Genomic DNA, 19,555 nt, shown 5'->3' with positions numbered 1-19,555 from the left:
TTTCTCCTTTGTTTTCCTCCACAATCTTGCGTTCGATTCACCCACTTTGAACTGCAGCGCTGCTTCGCGGTTTCCCACGTCTTCGGCAGCGATGATTACTTTTAAAAGCGGCTGCGTAACTATTCTTTTTAATCGACATTTTCTATCTTAGTTGAAGTTAAAACAAACTCACGGGTAGTCGTTTCTGCGATTTAGTGGACGAGTGTTCTGATGGCTACATTCAATTACTTTTTGGTGTTTGTTGTTAATTAATATAATTCAATGAATGATATGTGAAGATGTGATCATGATTTTTATCTTTTAGGTGCTCCTGTACAAACGGTGAACCAATGCCACTTTTAGGCGAGAGTCTGTTTGCTATGAAAACACACACACAGTCCTGAGTGCAATGTGCACTGCAGAGCACCTAGTTAGCTGTGGGCTCTCTCTTGTCCTGCGTTCTCGAGTCTGTTCCCGCTTAAGTTGGGGGTCCTTTGGGAATTTAAACAGGCTAACGCTCTCCCCAGTCATGTTGGAAAATCCTGCAGCCACACGTTTCTGTATCTTGTCTGGAATACAACTACATACTCTGCTGATCTACTACTGCATGAGCAAGTAAACAAAGCAACTTCCTGTCATCTGCTTGACTTCACGCGTCAAATCGGGAGGGGCAACGTCGTGGTTTAGGGCGTCAGATTTGAAAACAAAAAAGTGACAAACAGACTAATTCAATGTAATTCTGTTTGGTGACTATGGTAATTTATATATCAAAATAAAGCCGATTTTTTTTTTTTTTTTTTTGTTCATGACAGATGTATATTTTAGCCGATCCCTTTCATCATCCCTTTTAGTTGCTCTAAATTGCTTGAAGACCGCATCATTTGTGCAATGCCATTATATCAGCATCACCACACTCGTGGTATACTTTCATTGCTCAATGACTCTCCATCCTTGTCTTTTTTATGTCCTAAATGTATATTTTGTCATAGTGGCTGTTTCTTGTCATACTCGTGGCTCGGACTACCAGAGACAAATTCCTTGTGTGTCTTGTAATATACAGCGCTGTGAAAAAGTATTGGCCCACTTCTCAAATTCTTATATTTTTGCATATTTTCCCAGTTTGGTTAAGATCGAACAAATGGTAATATCAGACAAATATAACCCAAGTAAACTTAAAATGCTGTTTTTAAGTTGTGATTTATGAAGTAAACATTTCTATTTTTAATGTTACCTGGCCCTTTGTGAAAAAGTAATGGCACCCTAAACAAAATAACTGGTTGGGCCAACCTCAGCAGCAACAACTGAAATCACACGTTTTCTATAACTGGCAATGAGTCTTTCACATCTCTGTGGAGATATTTTGGCCCACTCTTCTTTGCAGAATTTTTTTAATTCAGAAAAAATAGAGGTTTGTCGAGCTTGAACTGCCTTTCAGGTCATGCCACTGCATTTTCAGTAAGATTAAAGTCTCGACTTTGACTAATTATCCTACTGCAGTGCGCTTCAGCTGGAAGTCACAAACATTCTCCTTTAGGATTTATTTTTAAAGAGCAGAATTCATGGTTCCATCAATCACAGCAAGTTGTCCAGGTCCTGAAGGAGAAAATGATTCTGTTTGGAGTGGGAGGTCACGGGAGGAGAGCCAAACCATCTGACCCCCCCTAGTATTCCGGAGAGGGGATCATGAAGATCCGCCAGCCGCATATTTTTCTCCGGATTGAGTTAGAGCATCCTTGACGTTCTTCCACACAGATTGGACCCGTCGAAGATGCTCCCTCACCGCGGGAACCGCCACTGTATGCTCCTGGTCCCTAAACAAAGGAGGTTGGAAACCGTAACATGCCATAAAGGGGGTCATACCCGTGGCGGAGCTGGTGAGGGAGTTGTGGGCATATTCCATCCATGGGAGGAAGGTGCACTAGGAGGCAGGATTGCGAGCAGCGAAGAGCAGATTCCAGGTTTTGATTTGTCAGCTCCGTCTGGCCATTGGTTTGGGGATGGTAGCCGGAAGACAAACTGGCTGCTACGCCCACCGCCTTGCAGAACTCCTTCCAGGGAGGAGCACTGAGTATCCCCTCGGTCCGATACAATGTCAACAGGAATACCATGAAGTCTGAACATGTGGAAGAAAAGAAGGTTAGCAGTCTCAAAAGCAGAGGGCAATTTGGGAAGAGGTACATAATGAACACATGTGGAGAAACGGTCTATAATGGTGAGGATGATGGTGGTACTTTCAGAGGGGCGTAGGCCGGTGTCGAAGTCCAGGGAAATGTAGGACTAAGGGCAGCTTGGAATAGGTAAAGGGCGCAGCAGACCAGCTAGGTCTTGATGAGAGGTTTTACCTCGGGCAAAGAGCAGGCTAAGACAAACTCTCGGGTGTCTTTAGCTAGGCTGGGCCCCCAAAGGTGTTGCTGGATGAAATGGATGGTGCGCGTGATTCCGGGATGACAGGTGAGCTTGGAGCTGTGGGCCCTCTGAAGGATGTCAGAGCGTGCGGAATCAGTCAAGAATAGCTGTATAGGAGGTCCGGTCTTGGGAACCAGGTGAGTCTTCTGAACCTCTTTAACCACCTGTTCAATCTTCCAAGTGGCTGCTCCAACGAAGCAAGAGGAAGGAAGGATGGGTTCTGGTTCTGTTGGGCTGGAGGTGGGTGCATACATACAGGAGAGAGGGCATCAGGGTTGCCATTGTGGGAACCAGGGCGGAAGGAGAAGCGGAAATTGAAACGGCTGAGAAATAAGCCCCAACAAGCTTGCCGGGGATTAAGCCGTTTGGCAGAACAGAGATAAGCCAGGTTTTTGTGCTCAGTCCAAATAATAAAGGGTGAAATGGTCCCCTCCAACCAGTGCCTGCACTCCTCCATGGCCCAGACGTTGGCTAGCAGCTCACGATTTCGTGCATCATAAGTCCGCTCTGATGAGGAAAAAGGCACAGGGATGTAGTTTTTGGTAAACTGGGTCCCGGTGGGAAAGGACTGCTTCCGCCCCCGTGTCAGCGGCGTCATCCTCACCTTGAACTGGAGGGAAGGGTCAGGGGGCACTGGTGAACAGTTCCTTGAGGTGTTTGAATGCTTGCGATGCGGCAGAGGTCCAATGGAAAGGGGAGCTGGAGGAGGTGAGACTGGTGAGAGGTATGGCAACCTTGCTGTCGTCACGGATGAATTGACGATAGAAGTTGGCGAAACCTAGGAAACGAAGTTCTTTGCGGGTGGAGGGAATGGGCCAGTTGACGACTCTTTGGATCTTCGCCGGGTCTGGTTGTAACTGTCCTTTGGCGATGATGGATCCCAAGAAGTGAACAGAAGAGAGGTGGAAGTCACTCTTTTCTGGTTTTACTGTTCTCAAGAAGGCGTTGGAGTACTTGGCGAACATGCTGGCGATGTTCTTCGGGAGAGCGGGAGAAGATGAGTATGTCGTGTAAATAGACGAAAACGATCCGGTTCAGCATATCACAGAGGACGTCATTGATGGTTTGGAAAACAGCGTTGTATATATAACAACGTTGGTTCTTCCAAACGGCATGACCTGTTATTCGAAGTGTCAAAGGGGGTATTGAAAGCAGTTTTCCATTCACGCCCTCTCTAATGCGAATGAGGTGATATGCATTGAGTAGATCCAATTTGGTGAATATTTAGGCATCGCAGAGTGGTTCAAATGAGGGGTCAATAAAGGGCGGTGGAGCTTTGTTTTTTACAGTGACGTCGTTGAGGCCTCTGAAGTCAATGCAGGGGCGGAGAGTGGTATCTTTCTTTTCTACAAAGAAGAAGCCAGCCCCCACAGGGGACGGACAGGGCCGGATGAGTCCAGGAGCCAGGGAGTCACGGATATAATTTTTCCACAGCCTCTTTTTTGGGACGGGCAAGATTAAAGAGGCAGCTGGAGGGAAGAGGGGCTCCCGGCAAGAGGTTAATGGCGCAGTCATAGGGGCGGTGGGGAGGAAGAGAGATGGCGAGGTCCTTACTGAAAACGGGTGATAGGTTGTGATTATCTTCTGGGACCCGGGAGAGATCGGTTGCAGTAACTGGTGGCTGAGGTGTGCTGGAGGTTGGAACGGCCAAAAGAAGACAGTGGGAATGGCAAAAGCGACTCCAACCATTGATAGACAGGTATGTCCAATCTATGGCAGGGTTGTGTTTTTCTAGCCAAGGGATGCCGAGGGCTAGTGGCGTTTGCGGGTAACAGATGACAAATAAATGGAGGGTTTTACGGTGATTCCCGGAAATGAGCAGATTGCAGTTTGGTGGGTAACGGGAGATCAGTCGCCCGTCCAGGGCCGTAACCTTCTTAGGGAATGGGAGGGGCCCGAGGGGAAGGTGGATCTGACACGCCAAGCCCTCATGGATAAAATTGTCATCAACGCCAGAGTCAGTGAGGGCTGTGACTGGTGTGTTGCGAACGGGACCAAGAATACATGCAGGAACAGTCATACGGGAGGGAGCGCTTGGGGAGGTGTTTGTTTGGCTCACCGTGATGCTCTCAGGTCATGGTGAGCCCGGTCTTTTGGTTTAAGAGTGCAGGTGGCAATGAAGTGACCGGGCTGTCCACAATGGATTCATAATTGCTGAATGAAGCGGCACTGTCGTTCCTGGGGGTCTAACCAGGTCTTGCCTAATTGCATAGGCTTCTCTAATCCAGTGGGGGGTCAAGGGGAGGCGGCAGGGGGTTCAGTGTGCGGTGCAGTGGTTGGAGGAGCAGTCCTCGTGGGTGGAGCGAAACTACGTGGCTTACCTCCTCGCTCAGGAGCTCTCTCTCGGAGACGGTTGTCGAGTTTGATGGCTCATGATATTAAGTTCTCGAGGGAGGTGGGTTCGTCCCTGGTCGCGAGCTCGTGCTTGAGTTGCTCTGATAACCTCTTGAAAAAAGTTCCCCTTAATGCTGCGTCGTCCCACCCGCATTCACTCGCAAGTATCTGAAAATCAGTCGAGCAAGATGCCACGTCACTCAAACCTTGGGTAAGATCTAGGAGGCACCGAGTGGCTTCCCTACCTTTAACAGGGTGATCAAAAACTTTCTTGAGTTCGGCCATAAAGGACTCTAGTGATGCAAGTACCGAAGCAGAATTATTGCCAAGCGCAATTTGGCAGCTCTTCCAAGCAGAAGGTTGTTGTATGTATGACTTTGGATCTGTCTGTAGGATAGCTCAACGTTTGTTGGTCGAATACTAGTGTGCATCCATCCATCCATTCATCCATCCATCCATTTTCTACCGCTTATTCAAGGTTGGGGTGCGGGGACGCCCAGACTTCCCTCTCCCCAGCCTCTTCATCCATCTTTTCCGGGGGGATCCCGAGGCGTTCCCAGGCCAGCCGAAGGATGTATTCTCTCCAGCGTGTCCTGGGTCGTTCCCGGGGTCTCCTCCCGGTGGGATGTGCCCGGAACACCTCACCAGGGAGGGATCCGAATCAGATGCCAAAGCCACCTCATCTGGCTCCTCTCGATGTGGAGATACCGCGGCTCTACTCTGAGATCCTCCCGGATGACCGACCTTCTCAACCTATCTCTAAGGGAGAGCCCGGACCCCCTGCGGAGGAAACTAATTTCGGCCGCTTGCATCTGGGATCTTGTTCTTTCGGTCACGACCCACAGCTCGTGACCATAGGTGAGGGTGGGAACGTAGATCGACTGGTAAATCGAGAGCTTCGCCTTTCGGCTTAGCTCCTTCTTTACCACAACGGATCGATAAAAAGTCTGCATCACTGCAGACGCTGCACCGATCCGCCTGTCCATCTCCCGTTCCATTCTTCCCTCACTCGTTGGGCAGCCGTGGCCCAAGATCATCGCCTGCCACCGTGGGGGACCTAGGTTCAAGACCCCGACTGGACCATCCGCCAACATCCCCCGGACTCACGGCTGTGGTGTCCTTGAGCAAGACACTAATACCCCGAAATGCTCCCCAGGTGCTTCAGCTGCCCCCCTGCTCCAGTGTGTTCACTGTGATGGGTTAAATGCAGAGAAGACATTTCATGTGCATGTATGCATGTTCATGACAATGGAAGGTGATTCTTGTTCTTCTTCTCACTCGTGAACAAGACCCCAAGATACTTGAACTCCTCCACTTGGGACAGGATCTCATCCCCGACCTGGAGAGGGCACGCCACCCTTTTCTGACTGGTCTCAGATTTGGAGGTGCTGATTCTCATCCCAGCCGCTTCACACTCAGCTGCAAACTGCTCCAGTGAGAGTTGGAGGTCACGGCTTGATGAAGCCAACAGAACCACATCATCTGCAAAAAGCAGACATACAATGCTGAGGCCACCAAACCGGACCCCCTCTACACCTCGGCTGTGCTTTGAAAAGTTAGACCCCCCCGAGAGACATGGTCGAACGCCTTCTCCAAGTCCACAAAACACATGTAGACTGGTTGGGCGTACTCCCATGCACCCTTGAGGACCCTGCCAAGGGTGTAGAGCTGGTCCACTGTTCCACGGCCAGGACGAAAACCACACTGCTCCTCCTGAATCTGAGATTCAACTTCCCGACGGACCATCCTCTCCAGCACCCCTGAATAGAACTTACCAGGGAGGCTGAGGAGTGTGATCCCCCTGTAGTTAGAACACAACCTCCGGTCCCCCTCCAGTCTGCCAATCCAGAGATACTGTCCCCGATGTCCACGCAATGTTGCGGAGGCGTGTTAACCAGGACAGCCCTACAACATCCAGAGCCTTGAGGAACTCTGGGCGAATCTCATCCACCCCCAGGGCCTTGCCACCGAGGAGCTTTTTAACCACCTCAGTGACCTCAACCCCAGTGATAGTAAAGCCCGGCTCAGAAAACCCAGACTCTGCTCCCTCATGGGAAGGCGTGTCGGTGGAATTGAGGAGGTCTTCGAAGTATTCTCCCCACCGGCTCACAACGTCCCTAGTCGAGGTCAGCAGCGCCCCATCCCCACTATACACAGTGTTGATGGTGCACTGCTTCCCCCTCCTGAGACGCCAAATGGTGGACCAGAATTTCCTCGAAGCCCTGCGGAAGTCTTTTTCCATGGCATCACCGAACTCCTCCCATGCCCGAGTTTTTGCTTCAGCGACCACCAAAGCTGCATTCCGCTTGGCCAGCCGGTACCCATCAGCTGCCTCAGGAGTCCCACAGGCCAAAAAGGCCCGATAGGACTCCTTCAGCTTGACTGCATCCCTCACCGTTGGTGTCCAACAATGGGTTCGGGGATTGCCGCCATGACAGGCACCGACCAATCTACGGCCACAGCTCCGGTCGGGCCGCCTCAGCAATGGAGGCGCGGAACATGGTCCACTCTGACTCGATGTCCCCCGCCTCCCCCGGAACATGAGCAAAGTTCTGTTGGAGGTGGGAGTTGAAACTCCTTCTCCTTGAAACCCTAACAATACGTTTGGGCCTGCCACGTCGGACCGGCATCTTCCCCCACCATCGGAGCCAACTCACCACCAGGTGATGATCAGTTGACAGCTCCGCCCCTCTCCTCACCCGAGTGTCCAAGACATGCGGCCACAAGTCCGATGACACGACCACAAAGTCGATCATCGAACTGCGACCTAGGGTGTCCTGGTGCCAAGTGCACATGTGGATACCCTTATGCTGGAACATGGTGTCCGTTATGGACAATCCGTGACGAGAAAAGAAGTCCAATAACAGAACACCACTCGGGTTCTGATCTGGGGGGGGCCGTTCTTCCCAATCACGCCCTTCCAGGTCTCACTGTCATTGCCCACGTGAGCATTGAAGTCCCCCAGCAGAACGATTGAGTCCCCAGCGGGAGCGCTTTCCAGCACCCACTCCAAGGACTCCAAAAAGGGTGGGTACTCTGAACTGCTGTTTGGTGCATAGGCCTTCGGCCACCGCCCAGCTCGCACTGCACCTGCCCCCAATGGCCACTCCCACAGGTGGTGAGCCCATGGGAAAGGGGACGCACGTTACCCTTTCGGGCTGTGCCCGGCCGGGCCCCATGGGTGCAGGCCCGGCCACCAGGCGCTCGCCTTCGAGTCCCACCTCCAGGTCTGGCTCCAGAGGAGGGCCCTAGGGGCCCGAGTCCGGGCAAGGGAAACCTGAGTCCTTTTTTTTTTTTTTGTCATCGTAAGGGCTCTTTGAGCCGTGCTTTGTCTGGTCCCTCACCTAGGACCTGTTTTCCATGGGTGGAAGTTGTCTGGGGCATAAAGCCCCAGACAACTTGGCTCCTAGGATCATTGGGACACACAAACCTCTCCACCACAATAAGGTGACGGCTCAAGGAGGGGTACTAGTGTGCAGTTTAATAAAAATTGACTACATGAACCAAGGTCCCCAGAGTAAGGTTCGGGAGGAGGGACGTGAGGCTCTTTGTAGGGGCGGAGGGGCTGGTCTGAGGCTGTGGGTTCGGGAAGAATACTCACGGGAGGTTTGCCGGAGTGCATCTGGGAGGACAGGAAAGATACTTGTGTGTGGGTATTTAATGAGTCCATGATTTTGCAGAGGGCTTTGCCTTGTCTGCCTATGTGACCCACTGGTGGGCGAGCGCTTCCCTCAACGCATCCGGTGTCACTGGGTCCATGTTGGCCTGAGTATTCTGTCACGATTCGAAATCATATGTGAATTGGATTGAACCCAAGTGCAGACTGAGGCCGAGGGAGTAGATTTAAAATGGTTTATTGCGGGTTGGCAAGCAAGGAACGTGAGCAGGTGGGGTAGCTTGGCGGGGTGGCTGGAGCAGACAGCGAGGCGGGGGAAGACACGCAGGGGATACTGGAGACAGAAGAGAATATAATCAGGTGAGTATAGATGGGGTTCGTCGGATAGTTACTTGCAAACAACGAAACCTTGTAGTTCGAGAGTTGGCCAGTGAGCTACAATTAAGTGTCAATATTCAGGCAATGGCTTGCTGTACATGACAGCTTTAATGCAGGCAGTAATGAGTGCTGCTTGAAGACAGGTGCGCGGCCCAGGTGATGCTGAGAGAGACAGAGAGACTCCACCCAAGCTCCAAAAGAAGAACTGCAGGGCATGGATCATGACACCCTCCTCTGTTTGGGTACACAACCCATTTTACTCTTATTCCTACCTACATGACTCAAAATGCAGTCACTTTCAGATCAGATGCTAGTATACTGGCCATATTTCACACAGTGCCTAAACTGAGCAAATCATCATTAATCTTTGTTCTGAATTCCATTTGAGTTAAAAGCGACCTGCTGCAATATGATTGGCTGCCCGCTGCAGCATGATTGACTACTTAGGACACGCTATTATTACAGCACGGTCGGATATATCCACACCTCAGATGGACCAGTTCACTGTTGTGTCTGGGGACTGGCCAACACGTATCTGTATTGATGCTTGCCTGCTACTTATTAATTTTAAATGACAACTGTGAGTCTTCAACTCATCTGGAGTACTGGTGAGCAAGGTAGCTAGTCCGCACCTACCTTTTATAAAAGTTCGGTAAGCCTGTAAACTCCTCTCCACGCAAGTCACCTACAGCTTTTCTTTTTACACACATTATCAATGCTGCAACATTTGTCATGGGAATAAAAACAGAAGAGACCCTGGGGACGACCCAGGACATGCTGGAGAGACTACGTCTCTCGGCTGGCCTGGGAACGCCTGGGGATCCCCTCGGAAGAGCCAGATGAAGTGGCTGGGGAAAGGGAAGTCTGCCCCCGCGACCTGACCTCAGATAAGCGGAAGAAAATGGATGGATGGATTAAAACAAAAGCGGTTTCCCCGAGTGACTTAATCACGTATGATCGTCTCAAAATTGTGTGTGAGAGAGAGAGAGAGAGGGAGAGAGAGAGAGAGACTTTGTTGTGGGGCTATACCGCTAACTGTAAAGGCTCGTTTTCATTTCAGTCATGTGCAAAGGTTTTAATAACTGTTATGAAACTCATAAAGCTAACAAATCCGTCTGTCTGTCCATCTCTCGTTCGCTCTATCACTCCACAGTCCCCTCCAAAAGTATTGGAAGGGCAAGTTCAGTTCCTTTGTTTTTGTTGTATAGATAAGACATTTGGGTTTGAGATCAAAAGATAAATATGAGACAAAAGTTCAGAATATTAGCTTGCATTTCATGGTATTTACATGTAGACGTGTTAAACTACTCAGGTAGTAAGAAAAAAAGTATTGGAACATACATGCAAAACAGTCGCCTTTTGGCGAAATTTGCCGTTTTGAACCTAACATAAGCCATTTACGTGAATCGTATAGATCTGATGAGTTACCTGGGGGGGTCGTAGTCGCTGTCACCACATATCCACCATCCACACACACAAGTAATTTCTGAATATTACTCCGTGGCGGACTAATATGTGAACGCATGGGCCTGAGATTCCACCTGTGCGCTTTGAGTCGGACCTGCTTTGGATAAGTCACAGGAGTTGATGAGACCAGAAAAAAACACTTCCACCGCTTCCGCTGTTAAGAAGTAACAGTACTTTTACTCCGTTACAATGATCTAAATGTCGCGCGCTACTTTTATCAATTATTGCTTATTTAACTATTTCGTGCGCGAGACTACCACTTTGACGTACTGAGCGATGTTTGCTCCAGTCCAATTTAAACGCTAGTGACGTCTAGTTTACCAATCACATGACCTCGCACAACGTCAAAACCGATAACTGATCACCCATCTGATCACAAGATGGAGCAATGTGTATTTAAATTACTGGTTCATTGACTGTATATACTTGTGTACTGTATCCTGAGTATTTTAAAAATATTCTCTGGTCAGGTCATGTATTCTAAATCAGCCAGGTCCAACCAACATTACAGGACAGAAATAATGGGTGCTAACGTAGTGTAATTAAATTTCTTTATTGTAATTAAATTACATCACACACACTGGAACTTTAGAGCTTGATTCAACAGAATATGTAGCACTAGCTTGCTAAGCTACATAACATTTTGTTGCCTGCTTGCGAGACGTATTGTTTTATAAGTATGTGAATATACCTCAAGCAATCCTTAAACGAAGGTCTTCTCCCGAGAACTGGTGACCACCACCACACGTTTTCCCCATTTTGTTGTTTTTTGACCAACACAATACACGCGCGATCGATTGTTGTTGTTGTTGGTCATGGTAACGGTTGTATCCGGTCGCGTTTGATTTGAAAAGATAAAGCCCAGTGATCGTAAGACGGGATGGGGTGGTATCGGAATACAATATTTTATTGCAGTAGAGTGACATAGTGCAATCATGAAAGACCAAATTTGTCTTGTAGTCTGATTCCACGCATTATGTGTTGTCTGTCTCAGACATCTTGTCTGTCCCACACCGGCGACGTTTAATAAATAAATAAATAAAATAATTAAAACTCAGCTATTGACAGTATTAAGTTAAAAAAAGATGTGCGACAAGGCTAAAAATAAACCAGCTTTTGGATTCAAATATAGTGTACACTATGGCGACGTGGCGTAAATGTCTTTTGCGGAGCCGATCAATGACGTTATTGATCGGATAGGTGAATTATGACAAAGCCGTTCCGCATAAAATGCTCATTATCGGCCGATACCGATCAAGCCGATCAGATCGGTGTTAAGTCTAGTAAATACCATCAAATAAAAGATGGAATTCTGAACTTTTATCTCATATTCATCTTTTGATCTGAAACCCAAATTTCTTCAGTATACAACAAAAACAAAGAAATTGACCTTGCCATTCCAATACTTTACTACTTAAAACCAAGAACTGAAAGAGGCTGCAGTAAAGGCCTGGAAAAGCATTTCAAATGAAGAATGCAACAGTCTGAAGTCAATGGTTTGCAGGCTTGATGCAGTTATTGCAAGTAACTGTTATGCCACAAAATATTAAATGTTATTTATTATTATTTATTTAAGTTAATTTGTCTGTTCCAATACTTTTTCTCACTTGAAAAGTGGGTTGGTTCAAACAAAAGGTGCTTGGTCCTGAGTTGTTTAACACATCTAGATGTAAATACCATGAAATAAAAGCTGGAATTCTGAACTTCAGAAAATTCTGAAGCTGGAATTGACCTTGCCGTTCCAATACTTTTGGAGGGGACTGTATATAGTCTTGAAATAGTGTCGCGACTGAGAAAAGGAGTTAAACTAGTATTGTCGCGACTACCCACCGCTGGTGTTTTGGGTTGTAAACATAATGTTACCTGTCACACGGGCCACACAGTCAATCTCCTTGTGGCAGCCAATCAGCAGGGCCCGTATCAGCAAGACAATTAACCAATCACCTGAAGAGGGGTATTAAAGGCACACAAAAAAAGCACACCCATGATATCTCACTCTACTGACAATACGTAAATGACAGGAGCTGAAACAATGTTGTCCTCGATGGTCTGCCGATAACCATTCCATTCATCTGCAGGAGAACAACAGCCTACAGTTGTCAAGATGTGCTCAAGGATTGGACCAATCAATAAACTTTGAAAACACAATTTTTTTTTTTGCCTTGGTAAACATAAAGCTGCATTGTTACATGTGCTTTTTGGGGTGCATTTTTGAGAAACTGAAGGTTCCTTCTCCACATCCACCTATTTTCTGTACCGCTTATCCTCATTAGGGTTGCAGGTGTGCTCGAGCCAATCCCAGCTAACTTCGGGCAAGAGGCAGGGTTCACCCTTGACTGGACGTTAGCCAATCGCAGTACTTTTTTTAAATCTTTTTTTTTAATCATTTTTTTTCACAGTGTGAAGTAATTATATCTCAGACCTTTTTAATCAGTGATCCACACATTCTATCACACAACACTATCATGGATCGGCTTGTAATAAGGAAAAAGATGGTACCAGAGGTGCAAGTCGAACAAGATTCTGCTCCATGCTATTCAGAGAAAGCTTAACAGAAAACCAGGAAATGTCAGCGGGAAATGCCATGAAAGCATATGGCAAGGATGACATTATATAACACCCTGTAAAGTTCGGGATAGATGGTGGGTCCACATTTCTCTTACACTGAACAACCGGGTTGTCTCTTAATTAAAATAGTTTTCCCTGGATCAAAATCAATTGCCCCCTGGTATCAATTGCCCCCTGATATCAGCTTTATTGGTCAAGTATGTTAAAAAAGACAAGGAATTTTATCTCCGGTAGTTGCAGCCACTCAGGTACTACAACAAACAGCCACTATGACTAAAAATACATTTAGGACATAAAAACACAAGTACGGAGAGTCACTGAGTAATGAGAGGGTACCCGTAATGTGGTAGTTTAAAGTCAGTAATAGTCCGATAGTCTGGTACAGTGACAATTGTGCAAATGGTGCGGTGAGTTCTCAAGCACGTACAGTGGGTGCGGAAAGTATTCAGACCACCTAAAGGTTTTCACTCTGTTACATTGCAGCCTTTTCCTACAATCAAGTTAATTTCCCCCCCCCCCCCCCCTCATTAAAGTACATGCAGCACCCATATTGTCAGAAAAAAAAACGGAATTCTTGACATTTTTGCAGATTTATTAAAAAAGAAAAACTGAAATATCACACAGCCATAAGTATTCAGACACGTTGCTGTGAAACTCATATTTAACTCTGGTGCTTCTGATCGTCCTTGAGATGGTTCTACACCTTCATTGGAGTCTAGCTGTGTTTGCTTATACTGATTGGACTTGATTAGGAAAGCCACACACCTGTCTATATAAGACCTTACAGCTCACAGTGCATGTCAGAGCAAATGAGAATCATGAGGTCAAAGGAACAGGCTGAAGAGCTCAGAGACAGAATTGTGCCAAGGCACAGAGATGGCCAAGGTTACAAAAAAGAACTTCTGCTGCACTTAAGGTTCCTAAGAGCACAGTGGGCTCCATAATCCTGAAATGGAAGAAGTTTGGGACGATCAGAACCCTTCCTAGAGTTGGCCGTCTGGCCAAACTGAGCAATTGGGGGAGAACAGTGGGGGAACAGGTGGATTTGGCGGAAAGGAGGAAGGAAAAAAAAAGTTCCCAGGGAGGGCGGGCGGAGCCCGTGTGTCGCTGCTCACCAGACGTTCGGAGCGGACGTGTGTTGCCCGCTTACGTTCCCACGGAGTATGCCCAAGCACCCAAAAAGGGTAGCTCAGCACACTGGCAGGATGCCCTGCGGTGGGGAAGGGTCCGATGTGTCCTTGTCACCTCATGGTGTGAGGTGGGGCATCCTGGCTGGGCCAGTCTTCGCCAATTTGGTCAAACGAGAGCACTCAACAAAACCTTTATGGCCAGCCGGCAAGGGGTTGGTTAAATTTATGGCCAGCCGCCAAGAGGGTGGTTAACCCTCACCCCCCCTTTTTTTTTTCTCCCCACCTCCGGGACTAAAAGCGAAGCTGGACCGCCTCTGACTGTTACTTTTCCATTTTAGGATTATTTTGTGGTTTAAAGCCAGTAGAGTAAAATATTAACTATTGGATTGAAGAGAACGAGACCATTTTCCAGCTTTGCATTGTCAGTCGCGGATCCTCTTTAATCCCTATAACAAATATAAGTGGTTGTTGAGAACACTTTAATATTTGCAATGTGGCATTTGTGTTGTGTGGGGTGAAGCATTTTATGTGGTTCAGTTGACAAATTGATGCGACATCCGACCTTCAAATTTGCAGAAATATTAGTGGCGCTATTCCTATGGTAGCACTGGTGGCGTTCATGTATTTGTTATTTTATATAACATTCAAGTCCAGTGAAGCTTGTGATTAGTTAATCAGAATCATCTTTATTTGCCAAGTATGTCCAAAAACACACAAGGAATTTGTCTCCGATAGTTGGTCCTGATGACATTCCTGTGGAGGTATGGAAGCATCTAGGAGAGGTGGCTGTGGAGTTTTTGACCAGCTTGTTCAAATAGAATTCTAGTGCGTGAGAAGATGCCTGAGGAATGGAGGAAAAGTGTACTGGTGCCCATTTTTATGAACAAAGGTGATGTGCAGAGCTGTGGCAACTATAGAGGAATAAAGTTGATGAGCCACGCAATGAAGTTATGGGAAAGAGTAGTGGAGGCTAGACTCAGGACAGAAGTGAGTATTTGCGAGCAACAGTGTGGTTTCATGCCTAGAAAGAGTACCACAGATGCATTATTTGCCTTGAGGATGTTGATGGAAAAGTACAGAGAAGGTCAGAAGAAGCTACATTGTGTCTTTGTAGATCTAGAGAAAGCCTATGACAGAGTACCCAGAGAGCAACTGTGGTACTGCATGCGGAGGTCTGGAGTGGCAGAGAAGTATGTTAGAATAATACAGGACATATACAAGGGCAGCAGAACAGCGGTGAGGTGTGCTGTAGGTGTGACAGACGAATTTAAGGTGGAGGTGGGACTGCATCAGGGATCAGCCCTGAGCCCCTTCCTTTTTGCAGTGGTGATCGATAGGCTAACAGATGAGGTTAGACTGGAATCCCCGTGGACCATGATGTTTGCAGATGACAGTGTGATCTGCAGTGAAAGCAGGGAGCAGCTGGAGGAACAGTTAGAAAAATGGAGGCATGCACTGGAAAGAAGAGGAATGAAGATTAGCCGAAGTAAAACAGAATATATGTGCATGAATCAGAGGGGTGATGGGGGAAGAGTGATGAGCCTACAAGGAGAAGAGATAGCAAGGGTGGAGGACTTTAAATACTTGGGGTCAACCGTCCAGAGCAATGGTGAGTGTGGTCAGGAAGTGAAGAAACAGGTCCAAGCAGGTTGGAACGGGTGGAGGAAGGTGTCAGGTGTGTTATGTGACAGAAGAGTCTCTGCTAGGATGAAGGGAAAAGTTTATAAAACAGTGGTGAGGCCAGCCATGATGTACGGATTAGAGACAGTGGCACTGAAGAGACAACAGGAAGCAGAGCTGGAGGTGGCGGAAATGAAGATGTTGAGGTTCGCTCTTGGAGTGACCAGGTTGGATAAAATTAGAAATGAGCTCATCAGAGGAACAACCAAGGTTCGATGTTTTGGTTAGAGAGTTGGAGAGAGCAGACTTCAATGGTTTGGACACGTCCAGAGGAGAAATAGTGAGTATATTGGTAGAAGGATGATGAGGATGGAGCTGCCAGGCAGGAGAGCTAGAGGAAGACCAAAGAGGTTGATGGATGTCGTGAGGGAAGACATGATGGCAGTTGGTGTTTGAGAGGAGGATGCAGGAGATAGGCTTACATGGAAAAGGATGACTCGCTGTGGCGACCCCTAACTGGACAAGCCGAAAGGAAAAGAAGTTTGAGCCGCTCTAGTACGACAACAGACAGTCAAACAGACAGTCAATTGACAGAGAACACAGGAGTGTCACAGGAGCCTCAGCAGCTCCTGTGACACAATGCAGCTGGACAACGTGAGGGGCAGCTGTGGCGAAGGATGCCTCCTGAAGTCTACGATCATCTCTAAAGTCTTGAGCGTGTTCAGCTCCAGGTTGTGTCGGCCGCACCACAGCTTGAGCCGCTCCACTTCCTGCCGATATGCAGACTCGTCACCGTCCTTGATGAGGCAGATGACAGTGGCGTCATCAGCAAACTTCAGGAGTTTGACAGCCGGGGTTGCAGTAGTTTTCTACTACCTCTGGGTGTCGCTAGTGCGCCATCCATTTTTCCAGCCAGGAGGAGCAAGTGTCACTGAACACAGCAGGAAAGAAAAGTTTTTGTTGGTAAGCCTCTTCAGGCTGGCTGGGGATGGAAGTTAATTAACCAGATGTCAGCTTTGATGCTACTTGGGACTGGTTTGAAATTCATTTAGCTTTATTTATTTATTATTTATTCATTGTGCGAAGTTCAAGCTGGCATCCCCGTGGTCGTCTGCCTCAGCGGGTGAGTGGAAACAGCAATGCCGCTCGGTCTGGAGTTCGGGGGTCACAGTGCCATCGGGCGAGAGAATGTCCGTTACAAGATATAACGCAAGTTGGAGGATGTCCATTGGGTTACAATTGGGTCATCTGCAATGCATTTCTATCGTGTACGTTATTGTAGGCACAATAGTTTACTTGTATTTACATATTACACTCCCATTTGAGTGGGTACCTGCCAAGTTCTTGTATGTTCTTCATTAAAATCGGAAAAGCAGGCTTTTTTGCGTGGGGTGGGGGGGCTTAACCACAGAGGACATTCCTCTTAATGAGTGTGTTAACAAGCAAAAATCACTAATAGTTGTTGTATCATTGCTCACTAATGCCCTGGAAGTAGACATAAACAGAGAGAAAAAGTTGTTTTTTGCTGTCATTTATCCCGTCAGGTAAGATTTACCCCAGCCGTGATGAGTATGAAGCGCACCAGGAAAGAGTGTTGGCTCGCATTAGCAAACATAACAACCAACAAGCCCTTTCTCACAGCATAGAGGAAGGACTAAAGATACAGGCTTTGACAAGGTAAACCAACTTGTAGCATACATTAATGTACACTCCGATATGCAATATTCTGACAAAGCGATACAGTGCAGTTTGGTTCACCACATTTATGCGAATCTTTTATCAGGCTTCACTTGGATATCCACAGCAGTTTGTAAAGGCATAATGATGATGATGATGACCGCTCCTTTAACAAACAAAGAACAGAAACACATCATGGAACAGTGTTGTTTGTTAGTTAAATAAGCAATAATGCAAACTGTATAAATAGCTCTCTCCATTTTAATCCACAATTTTTTTCGGTAGCAGTTCTGTTTTTGTTTTTCATGGAATAGACGGTAGCTTGTTTACCTCCACTCTGCTTAAGTATACAACTAAACTTAAGAAATTAGACTGCTACTCTCACAAAGACATGCTGAAAAGTGGATATTTAGGGACCCTAAAAAGGAAACACAGAAAGTCTGTCCTGAACTTAACTCCACTGTACTATTATTTGAAAGGCTGCTTATAGACTGCACACCATACTAATTACTTTATGTTATTGTCAGATTGCAGCGTGGTAAAAGACAAACGGTGGAGAATGGTAGTGGAGCTGAAGACAATGGAGACTCCTCACACTGCAGTAATGCGTCTGTCCACAGCAATCAGGTAATTTCTTATTGACAACAAATCATACTACTCTATAATCCCATAGGGTTTTTAACTCTGCTATATATGAGGGGTGTCAAAAATTCCAGGACCGGTGTCACAAAACTACAAGTTTTCCCCCTTCATAGTAATTTCCCTGGAGTCTGACACACTTCCCAGCCTTCTCGCCACACCTTCATGCTCTTCTGCAGCTCCATCATCACGGCCAATATTTATTTTAAAGTATTTATTGATTCAACCTTGGAATGCCGGATGCATTTGAAGCCAAATGTCTTCGCTTGCATGCTATTTTTGTATTTCCTTTATCCACTATTGCTGCTGAAATGATACAAATTTCCCCACTGTGTGGACTAATAAACTTTATAAAGATTATATTAATGTACTTTTAAATTATAGGTTCATTTTCTCAAGTGACATAACAGCATTGACATACAAATTTGTTTCCGATCCATTATGGATGTCAGTGTTTAGCATCGTATATTAGATTATTTTCCTCAAAACACACGTACTAATTTGCCTGCTATATTGCCCTTAAAATTGGCTAATGTGTGAAAACCGCAAATAAAGTTTTATTGATTTGCTTAATTTCTCTCGGTGTTTCGGTTTTCGGGCTTGGGTTTTCATTTCGATGCATCACTAATGATTAGGGTTGGGCATTGAGAATCAAGAACCGATTGGAACCGTTCCGGTTCTCCCGGAATCGTTCAAATTAAAAAAATCCAGTTCCCAGTTTCGATGCCTACAGTCCGCCGATACCGAAAAAAAACAACGAAGAAGAAAGCACACGAAGACGTGCTTGTGCCCAACGACGGCGGCGAACAAAAGTGTGTCTTAACTTTGTTGAAATTAATGACCAGTCACCTCAGTGCAACATTTGGAATAAGATTATATTGTGCAAAGGAGGCTTTCATGAAGTGCTCACTGCCACTCCGAGCCTCAGCCTACACCGCGCGGAACTTCAGTCAAGTCAAATTGGGTGAATGAAATATACCAACATTGAGGCAGCTAACAAGGTAAAACAATTGGTTGCACTTTTGCAATGATGGTTTTTAGCGTTTATTTTAGTCTTCAAACCAACGTAAGAGCCGATGACATGGGGGGAAAAAAATAAATCAACATTCAGCTAAAACTGCACCAAAGGTCAAACCAGCAACTTTACATCACAATGAATTGGGACAAATTTCACATAAACTTAAAATAAGCTTAAATACAGGAAGTCGAGTTAAAACTTGCACATATAAATCATTTGACGTGATAAAACAGTCGCAAATAACTATTTTAACAATGATATATTTAACTTTTAGCTGAAGCATTACTTAATGAATATTAAGTTAATTGGGTTAGTTCCACACATTGCCTTTTAGTTCATAGGTTTGATATTGATACTGGTTATAAAGAACTCCGACTCAAATGTTCATTTTAGTCTATGCTGCGGGGCTGCTAAGAAAATGGATGTTCATAATTTGGACACCTTTTATTTAAACCATGCAAGGTTTTTTGACCCAGCCTCCTAAAAGAATCTGAATCGAGAATCGTTTGGACCTGGAATCGGGACCACAATCGCTCAAATTCAAATGATGCCCAACCCTACTAATGATAATGTTATAAGACATAAGATTGTCTGGGGTTTGATGTGCTTGGTTGGGAAGGAACAGAATCGACACAAAAACAGGCCTATTATCTTTGTGTTTACTCTGATCTAAGCTTCATCAGTTCATGCTCAAAAGCTAGATAGGACAGGTCTAGCTTGAGT

At 46.4% G+C, this 19,555-nt stretch overlaps 1 protein-coding gene across 2 annotated transcripts in view; it reads left to right on the top strand.

Annotated features, from left to right (window-relative positions):
- Nucleotides 1-19,555, top strand: part of rnf2 (ring finger protein 2) — an 81,689-nt gene that overhangs the window by 7,566 nt on the left and 54,568 nt on the right. For both annotated transcript variants that reach the window (XR_009769623.1, XM_061693065.1), the window contains exons 5-6: nucleotides 17,043-17,175; nucleotides 17,703-17,802. Coding sequence is in view for 1 of the 2 variants with exons in the window: in XM_061693065.1 (XP_061549049.1) it covers nucleotides 17,043-17,175; nucleotides 17,703-17,802 (233 nt within the window). In the remaining variant the exon portion in view is untranslated. The remainder of the gene's footprint in view (nucleotides 1-17,042; nucleotides 17,176-17,702; nucleotides 17,803-19,555) is intronic.

This window comes from Phycodurus eques, chromosome 13 (genome assembly GCF_024500275.1).
Source record: "Phycodurus eques isolate BA_2022a chromosome 13, UOR_Pequ_1.1, whole genome shotgun sequence".
Classification (NCBI taxonomy): Eukaryota; Metazoa; Chordata; class Actinopteri; order Syngnathiformes; family Syngnathidae; genus Phycodurus; species Phycodurus eques.
The sequence above is the reverse complement of the archived record's forward strand: the minus strand, read 5'-3'. Positions and strand labels throughout refer to the sequence as shown.